Here is a 9,843-nt window from a genome sequence, read left to right as displayed (position 1 = left end):
GGTTGTCCCATGTGACATTTGAAATGCTTTCTGGGGTCCGTCCACCGGTTTTTGGGGGTCGGTGTACCATAAGAACGCCCCCCACCTCCTGGTGTACCTATTTGTATCATAAAAGTAGTAGCGGTTCTGGCGATATGTCCTTTCCCAGCTCAGGCCCCCACATCCCTGCCCCTGCCCAATATCCATGGCCTTACACACATCGAAGCAGACTATCAGCGGCCCCTCCTGACTGTAGGTTGACGCATTTGATGCCAGAAGGGAAAGCCGTTTCCTCGTGCCTGCAGAGTATCCATAAACCCAAACTCGAACCTGTTTTCTTATTCCCTCTGGCGTGTGACATACCGTTTTTCCATTCTCTATGCAGGTTTTATAAGTTATGTTATTTTGGAGGCAAATTTCCCCGGTTTTTCCCTTGCATGTATATGCAGTGTGGTAGACCAAGGTCTGGGATATGTTTCTTCCATTTAGGGTAGTGGTCACGCAGTGAGAGCAGGCAGCCATAGCTGGCTGGGTGGAGGGGGCCTGACGGCGTGACCGCCCCCCGGGAATCCCCACCCTGCACAATCCCATCCACCCCTCAGTGAGGTCCCTCAGGGAATGCACAGGTCTCTCCCCATTTGTCCCACAGTCAACAGCCATGGCTGTGGGGTAAGGGCCTGCGTACCCATACCGTGATCCCTGTAGACCTCCATGAAGGGTGAAAACGGCATCCCAGCATGTGCCCGGTGCCCAATGTCGAAAGACAACACACTGTTGGTATAGCTCTTGGGCAAAAAGATTGACCCTCTGGGGAACCCATGGCCAGTGGTCCAACTGATGTCTGTGGACACTCAGCCAGATGTTAGGGTCCACTGAGAGGGTGTGTGTGCACCTTCCAGGGTAGTGACCTGCGTTCCATTTAAACGCTATAGGTGTTTTTACCCTCCCATCCCTATACACCCAGTCCCAATATACTGTCCATCGGCCACTGTTACGGATACACAGGCTGGGGGTCAAAGGGTCGGAGGTAGCGTTCGTTCCCCGGCCCATCCCAAGCATCCCTAAGACCACTAGGACCAAACCACAAATCATCACTGTGTGTGCCGCAAAAGGTGCGGGGGAAACAGCAAACAACAAGGACAACAACAGAAACAGCAAAGAGTACAGCCAACACCTCCCACCACTCGTCCCACAGATCAACACCCATCAACATCAGTTACATCAATGAATTTGCCGTCCCCGATATACACGAAGTCCAGTTGTTCGTCTGGGTCTGCAGGGAGGTCGGTGTGGACAGGAACGGTCCTCCCGGTATGCAAGACTGCCGCCTCCTGACTTCTTGGGGGTGGAGAACTCTGGGTGTGGCGCTGGATCTTTAGGCGTAACGGGCCTAACTGCTCACACGCCCACTCGTCTGCTGGTGCTGGGACTGGCTTCAGGCGGGAGATATGGACCCAGGCTTTCAACCCTTCGACCCTTGCTGCTGTGGGTGTGCTGAGAAGGACCTGCTTTGGCTCTGACCACTTGGGCTCAGTGCAATTGGGATGTAGTTCCTTCACCAGGACCCAATCCCCCGGGTGCACCGTAGTGGGTAGATCTGGGCGCACCGGCAAGGCTGCTGAGACCTGGAGAGATAAAGCAGACAGATCCCCTACGAGTTTTCTAAGGTATGCCTGGGTGGTTTCGGGAGGGTCCATCAGCTCCGAGGCAACAAAAGGGCGGCCATACACCAGCTCGAATGGGGACAATCCCAGTCGAGAGGATGGGGCCGCTCGGACCCGGGTCAAGGCCAAGGGTAAGACCTTAGGCCATTTCAGATTAGTTTCCTGACACAGCTTGGCAATATTAATCTTCAGGCTTTGGTTCATTCTTTCAACCTTCGCGGAGGACTCTGGGTGATATGCAGAGTGCAGAAACCACGGGATGTCTAACAATTTGCAAACCTCCTGAACCACCTTTGAGGTAAAGTGAGGCCCATTGTCACTCTCGAGGCCCCTTGGGACAGAGAACCTCGGAATTATGGATTCAACCAGGGCCATGACTACCTCCCGGGCTGTTTGGGTGCGGGTTGGAAACACCTCCGGCCACCCGCTGAACAGATCCACAAACACTAGGAGGTTATGTTTGGTTCCCTGTTTTGGCATTTCAGTAAAATCCACCTGCCAGGCCTCCCCAGGGTACCTGGCAGTGCGCAGCCTTCCCCTTGGGACTGGCACCCCTGTTTTAGGGTTGTTCCTTTGGCATATTGGACATGTTTTTGAGGCATTTCGGCATGCCTGCCGCAGCCCCTTGTTGCTGTACCTCTGCTTCAGCCACCTGTAAAGGGTGCGCGCTCCAAGGTGTGTGCTAGTATGCATATTCTTAATGACATGGGGGACTAGGGCACTAGGGAGTTGTATCCGCCCATTCACCACCCACCACCCGTTCACCCATTTCCCGTCTGGGCTTAGGTGGTCCCTTGCATCATAGATTGAAGGCATCTGGGTGGGGGTGACTGGAATTAGGGCTCCCACACATGCTGTCCCCTTCGGTTCCCAAGCTGGGTGTAGTCCTCTGACCTCCTCCCTTTCCATTTGCACCGCGTGTTGGGCACAGGTGTCAGCCAGGCGATTTCCCCGTGTCACGGGGCCATCATCTGTCTGATGCCCCCTGCAGTGAATCACAGCTATTTCTGAGGGCAGCAGAAGGGCCGAGAAAAGTCTTTCCAGAAGCGGCTTCATTTTTAAGGTTTTTCCATCTGCACCCCTAAAGCCCCTAGCCTTCCATAAGGAAGCATGGGTGTGTGCGGCCAGGAATGAGTATCGGCTGTCAGTGTAGATATTCGCTCGAATTCCCTGGCAGTAGGTGGCAGCAGCGATCAGGGCTTCAAGTTCGGCCACTTGAGCAGAACACTGTGGGGGCAGTCTTTTTAAGATTACTGGGTGTTCCTCATTGACCACAGCATACCCTGTATACCTTTGTCCGTTGAGGACAAAAGAAGACCCATCTGTCCACAGGGAGAGGTCTGGATCAACAATGGGCTCCATCCTGAGATCAGGACGTATACCCACCGTCTCTGCCAAGACTCTAAGGCAGTCATGGACAGGGGTGACAGCTGGCAAAGGGAGCAGGGTAGCTGGATTGAGGCAGTTAGATTTATGTAAGGACACTGAGTCATTTTCCAAGAGAATAGACACATAGCGAGTAAGTCTGGCTGAGGTCGCCCAGGCCGGTAGTTTTTGATCTAGGAGAGCAGCCACAGAATGAGGGGATTGTACATGTATCGGGCTCCCTGCAGAGATTTTTAAAGCCTCTTCAACCATCGTTGCCGCTGCCGCAATGGCCCGCAAGCAGGCTGGCCACCCCTTGACTGGGCTGTCTAAATTTTTGGAGAAATAGGCTACTGGCATCCTGGCCGGACCCACGGTCTGGGTAAGAACAGCCAGGGCCACTCCTTGTTTCTCGTGTACAAATAGCTCAAAGGGCAAGGTCCGGTCGGGTAATGCCAGGGCTGCTGCAGAGGCTAGAGCAGACCGGATAGCTTCCCACGCCCTTTGGTGGGTGCCCGTCCATTCCCAAGCCATATTTAAGGCTGTCAATTCATACAGAGGCTTTGACAAGACAGAGAACCCGGGGACCCACAGTCGCCCATATCCTGCAATTCCCAGAAAACTACGGAGCTCCTGCACATTTTGGGGAGGATTTAAATCATTCAACGCTTGGATACGGGATGGATGCAGGTACCGAGTACCTTTTTCCAAAACATAACCCAAATACCGGACCTTTTGGGATACCCACTGGATTTTTGACTTGGAAACTTTGTACCCACAGGAACCCAAGTGATTTAATAATGCCACCGATTGTGCGGACGCTTCGTCCGCCGTTTTTGCTGCGACCAAAAGATCATCCACATATTGCAAGATGGTCACTGCGGGTGGCTGGAAATGGCTCAAATCAGCGGACAGAGTCCGCTGAAAGGCGGAAGGCGAGTTAGAGTAACCCTGCGGGATCCTCTTCCAGGAGAACTGGTTTTTATGGGATATGGGACCATCAGGATCTAACCATTCAAATGCAAAGATGGGCTGTGACTCCTGGGCCAAGGGAACACAGAAAAAAGCATCCTTCAGGTCCACTACCACGTACCAAGTTTGATCTCTGGTTAAGGTGGTCAAAATGGTGTGGGGATTGGCTACCATTGGGTGCAGTCGGAGTGTTCGGGCATTTACTTCCCTAAGGTCCTGCACAAACCGCCATGATCCATCCGACTTTGGTACGGGAAGGATGGGTGTACACCATGGGCTGGACACTGGCATCAGCAGATCGGCCTCTAAGAAAGCCTGAATTATAGGCTGGAGTCCAATGCGGGCCTCCCTTTTGAGAGGGTACTGCCGCACGGAAATTGGGCATGCCCCTGGTTTCAGTGGGACTTGATGAGGGGTTGCATATTTGGCCAATCCTGGTGTCCCTGTATACCAGACCTCAGGGTCTACCTCCCTCCACTCCGCGGGCTCGGGACCAAGTGTGGGTTCCAGATAACAGATGTAAGCAGTTTCAGGTGGGAAGGACAAAGAGAGTCCCTCTGGTCGGCAATGGATGTCTGCCCTTAGTTTGCACAAAAGATCTCTTCTCAAAAGATTAAGGGGGCATTTTGGGAGTACCAAAAAGGAATGTTTGACTGATGGGGTTATTGGGACGGGTTGAGTGACTGGCGCTTGGGATGGTTCCCCACCAATGCCCACCACTGGAGTGGTGAAAGTGGTGAGGGCAGGGACTGTGTCCCTGTGTCCAGCCAACACACTATAGGTAGCCCCTGTATCTACCAAAAATTTCTGAGGGCGACCCAAAACACAAAGTTCCACTAGAGGCTCAGGGGTCGCAAACAGGGGAGAGCCTCTGGGACACCCTCAGTCTTCATAAGCTTCTGCTGCCATGAGGGGATGAGGTCCCCTCACGGGTGACCCCTGTGGCCTGGCACTCCCAGGTTGGGCTTCTCCTCTACGGACTGGGCAGGGGTAACGGTTACCCCCCACCGTGGGGAGGCTTGATTGTTCCCTCCCTCTTCCCTCTCTTGGGAAGAAGGCAGCATCGGCCTCCCTTTTCCGATTGGGGCACTCATTCTTCCAATGGCCTGTCTGGCCACAATAGAAGCACCGGCTTTGGGGCCGGGGTCTGGGGCCCCCACCATTCCTTCTTGGCTGGCCAAAGACTGGCTGCAAGGCCGCTGCCAATAGGGCAGTCTGGGGCTGCAGGGCTGCTGCCAATAGGGCGGCCTGTTTCTGCATCTTCTGGTCCTCCCTCACCTCCTCCACCTCCCCTCTCTGGTGGAACACTTGAAAGGCAGTCTGTATGAGGGTTTCCATGGGTTGGGCGGATGGGGCTGTCAGTTTCTGCAACTTCTTCCGAATGTCTGGGGCTGACTGGCCAATAAAGGCTGTTTTTATAGCCGCCTCATTTCCCGGAGCCTCTGGGTCCAGGTCTGTGAAGCGACGGAAGGCATCCTTCAGACGCACCAGGAATTCCGTGGGGGACTCCTGGGGTCCCTGTATCGCTTCATACACTCTATGGAAGTTAATAGCTTTTGGGACTCCTTTCCGGAGTCCGTCCAAGACGGCAGTTCGTGCTGCCATGATCAAGACATTCCCCAACTCATTGTTAGGGTCGGTTGCAGGCTCTGGTGGGTTAGGGCTGATCAATGCCAGAGGTTCTGGCAAGTTGCCCGCATCATAGCGCCCCTGGGCAACCTGCTCCCCTCTCCAGGCAGCATAGGACGCATGGGCCTCCTTCAGCACCTGGCGGAGTTCATCTTCACTCAGAAGGCCAGTAAGGAGAGTGAAGAGGTCAGGGATGTGGGGCCGGTGGGTGGAAATTATCTGACCCACCAGATCCACATACTTCTGGGGGCTTTCCCGATACGGCGGAAGCCCCTGTCTCCAGTTATGAAGGTCAGAAGTGGAAAAGGGGGTATGGACTAAAACCAGTCTTTGTCCCATAGGCACTGCCCTTAGCGGACACTGCACAGCCCCCAATCTCTGAGGCTGTCTTCCCCTCGTGGTCCTGACTGGTCTCTGAGGAGTGGACCCCGCAGTGTCCCCTGCATCTGAGTCATCACTCTCCTCCTCCTCTGGAGGGGTGATGGCGCCCTGAGGGGACGACCCCGATGTCTCCAGGGAACCGGGAGAGGTCCCTGTCCCCGACAGGGTGGATGCCCCAGATGGGGTGGATGGCTGACCCCCGGAGTCCCTGGTAGGGGACATTCCCATAACCTGTTGGACAAACTGTATGGTCTGCCTGGCGAGGGAACCGGGAGAAAGCATCCCTGACGGTCCCTGTGATGGCTCTCCAGGCCGAACCGCAGGCGGGGCAGTTGGGTAGGGTGGGGGAGGAGAAAGACGATCGTAGGGGTAATCATCCTCCTCCTCAACCTTCCGTATGGAAGGGGCCGGGGGAGTTACTGGAAACACGGAGGCAGCCGCCTCCTGAGGCACTGGTTTCTTCACCACAGGGTGGATCTGGCTCCCCATGGATTTTGTTACAAGGGCTGGGTTTGGAGGGGGCAAGGATCCTGCCTTGCAACCCTCACAAAGATCTGGTCGGGTGCTCAAAGACAAAAACATTTCCATATATGGCCACTCTTTATCTTTAAAGTTTAAACTTAAGTAGATGGAAAGATAGTTAATTCGCACATCTAGAGCGCCCTCGGGTGGCCAGCGAGGTAAATCTTGGCCCAGAAAATACGTGGGCCACACAATTTGGCATAAATTTATCAGCTGGCACTTTGTAAGTTTTTCAGAGCTCTTAGGTTTGAATTGCTTAAAATGGTCCAGAAGACATTGAAGAGGGGTAGTTTTACTATTCGTTCCCAATTTCCCATTTACTGTTCCCATCGTAACGCTGATCCAACCTAACCAACCTAAAACCTTGATCAGCCCACCCTGCAAGAATAGCCTAACGGGTTTTTACGCCTCTGCCTCCCTTATCTCCACTAACACTGGGCTGGGGTTCTGGGACGTACTCCGTCCCCTCCCCGGGCTTGGTTTCTGGGCACTTCGTTCCCCCCTAAGCGTACCGGCTGTGGTGGACAGGTGGGGTCAGAAACGGGGTCAGGCCTCTCACCCCCCGGTCGAACAGCTATTCCCAGGCCAACCTCCTAAGTATGGACCCTTTTCACATTCATACACACTTGCGCTCGGGCTTTTCCCGACTGGCCTTCTCGCGAAGGGACAGAACTGCGGTACTGGCCCTCCTCTTTCACGCTTCCGTATGGAAATCTCTTGCACACAGGGTCACAAAATTCACACACCTCCCCCCTTTTCCCCAAATAATAATTTTATACTTACCCCCTCAAGTTCTGGTCCAATCACAGCATCAACCTCCTTGTTCCCTGCCAATCTCCTTGCATTCGTTCGTGGTAACGCTGGGATCTGCCAGAAACTGCTCAAACGTGGTCTCCCAGCGAAAGGATGCTGGAGCGCGCTTTGAGACGACCAATGGGCAACTCCGGTTTCACCCAGGTACCAGTCTGAAGGCGCCCTTTGCTGCAAATGGCAGCCTCACAATTTTTGCCTTCAATTTCCCGGCCCAATGCACCAAGAAATGTTGGGGTCAGTTTTCCGGGAAGGCTAAAAGCCCTCCAGCTAGTCTGGTGGGATTTTGGCTCTGGACTCTTATGATTAATCAGCCAAATTCAATAAGAAGCCAGAAAGGAGAATTAAGTATCTTTATTCAGCTGAGTAAAGGGTGTCCATTTCAATGCAAGAGAGAAATGGCACACAGCAGGAACAGTTACAATCAATTTTATACCTTAACAAGCAGTGACAAGCAACAAGCCCCCTCCCTCAGTTCCCCTTTTCTGTAGAATCAATGCTATTGGCTATATTCAAATAAGTTGTCGTTCCAGACATGGTGTCACATATATCAAGAGGTGGCTTCCTGTCTTTCCGCTTGCGGTTTCTAAGCTTAAGCATTTCTCAAGTGTTATCTTCCTGTCCTGTCTGGAACTCAGAAATGCTTACAACACCCAAAAAGAGATTTGCTTGCAATTTCTTACTATCATTTATTTCCTAATCAGCTTTTAGCAGTATTACAGAAGCAAAATGGCTACAGTTATGCTAAAGGCAAAACACAGCTTTTTCTAGCCCTCACACTACATAGCACATAACAGGCAGAAACAAATCCTGAGTTCCTTCTGAATAAAGTGCTGCCCAAGCTTTGCCCTGGTGTCTCTGCTCCAGAGCGAATGGGTGGACAGGGAAAGGTCATGTGGACCAGAAATGTGCAAATCATATGGAGCAGCAGGCAGCCCTCGAGGGACCTCCAGGTACACACATACACACGGAATGAAGAGGAACACATCACTTAGACCTGAGAGCAATTGCAGCTGCTTATATTATCCAGCTGGGATTTGCCACCTATCACACACACACACACACACACACACACCGGGACCACATTGCAAACCCTCAGCCTCTGATTGCCCTGCTCTGACTGACAGCTGCTCTCAGGCAGAGCTCTTTGTCCCACGGCAGCCAATCTGTGACGGGCCCTGGATGGAGTTGCCAGCAGTCAGTGGGATCTACCAAATGAGGCCAGAGAACCTAACTTAATGGGAAAGAGCAAGAAGCCGGTTCGAGGTAAATCAAACATCGTTGGCCCTAAAGACACATTTCAAACAGAGCAAACAGTGACCATTGCACTAGGTAATACTTCCCCCCCCCACAGATCCCAATCTCCAGAGGTGCCCCTCCCCACAGAGCCCCCTCACCGCTCCCGTCATCATTGCCTGGCCCTCAGCACTGCTCTCTGCCTTCAGGATCTGTCGCAGCAGGACCGTCTCCTCAGGAAAGTCTCCGTCCTTCCAGCCTTGGTCTCTCCTCCTCCTCCTCCTCCTCCTCCTCCTCCTCCTCCTCCTCCCCCCCCCCCCCGGGGCTCTTCCTTCCCCCTCTTCTCTCTTCCAACTTCTCACTCACCAGCAGCTCCAGCAAGAGTTCTACTGGACGACTGGCCTGGTTACCTAGGCGACCTCCCTCCCTCCCTCCCTCCCTGCCCACCCCCACCCCACGGCCTCCTCTTAGACATTGCCTGTGATGGCGTTTTTCACACTCGGTGCTACAGAATCACCCTGGGCAATCCGTGGCAACTCCACCGTGGAGCCTTAATGCCTTCTTTTGCAAAAGTGCGTCCCCCAAATTTGGAAAGGGTCCACCGCCCTCCCCCCTGCTGCTCCCTACAAGAGACGCCCTTTTGCTGAGTTAGGAAGACGTAACTCTCGTAGTAGCGCCTGGAGGGGAGGTGACTCACCACCACAGACCAGCACCCCTCTCGCCAGACTCCTCAGACCCTTCCTGCCACCAGCTGACCTCCGAAATGGCTTGGGGGAAAGGCTGCTTGCTGGCTTCGGCCTGGTCACAGGCAGGGACAAGGTGCAGGGCCCAGCCCGCCACCAGAGGCACTCCACTGGTTCTGCTTCAGCCTAGACTAGAGTCTGCCTCTCCCTGCACTCTAGAGTGATGTCTCTGTGATGCTGGGTCCTTGCTAGGCCTTGTTTCTGGGTCCCCATTTGTGTCATATTTCATTCCCTGCAAAAAGGAAGCAAACAAGGAATTCAGAAGACACCTGGCCATTCCCTCTTTCCTAGGAATATCAGTTATGCGACACATTGGAATATACCCAGTTGAGCAATGTCAATGTATTCACCTCTTATTTTGTTATTTCCGATTTCCAAGTTAACATGTACACACGTTGGCTAATTCCACACAAACTGCTGAGTCTGAAATTGCCACCCTTTGTTCACTCTTTTTCCAGACAGTAGCATTGCAGCCTTTTGCATTCCAAAGTGTTCTGTGTTTTCCTCTTGTTTTTGTCCAGACATGATTTGTGGTGACTTTT

The 9,843-nt window shown here is 53.3% G+C and overlaps 1 protein-coding gene across 1 annotated transcript; it reads right to left on the bottom strand.

Moving 5' to 3' along the window:
- Positions 1 to 1,175: 1,175 nt before the first annotated feature.
- Positions 1,176 to 6,479, bottom strand: LOC128343679 (uncharacterized). The gene is made up of 3 exons (XM_053293114.1): positions 5,259 to 6,479; positions 2,538 to 4,466; positions 1,176 to 1,934 (listed from the first exon to the last, which is right to left on the bottom strand). Exons 1-3 carry the CDS (start codon positions 6,477 to 6,479, stop codon positions 1,176 to 1,178), a joined length of 3,909 nt encoding a protein of 1,302 aa, XP_053149089.1.
- Between the last annotated feature and the right edge of the window lie 3,364 nt (positions 6,480 to 9,843).

The sequence above is a fragment of the Hemicordylus capensis genome, chromosome 2, assembly GCF_027244095.1.
Source record: "Hemicordylus capensis ecotype Gifberg chromosome 2, rHemCap1.1.pri, whole genome shotgun sequence".
In the NCBI taxonomy this organism is placed as follows: Eukaryota; Metazoa; Chordata; class Lepidosauria; order Squamata; family Cordylidae; genus Hemicordylus; species Hemicordylus capensis.
Note: the sequence above shows the minus strand (reverse complement) of the source record. Positions and strands in the feature narration are given on the sequence as shown.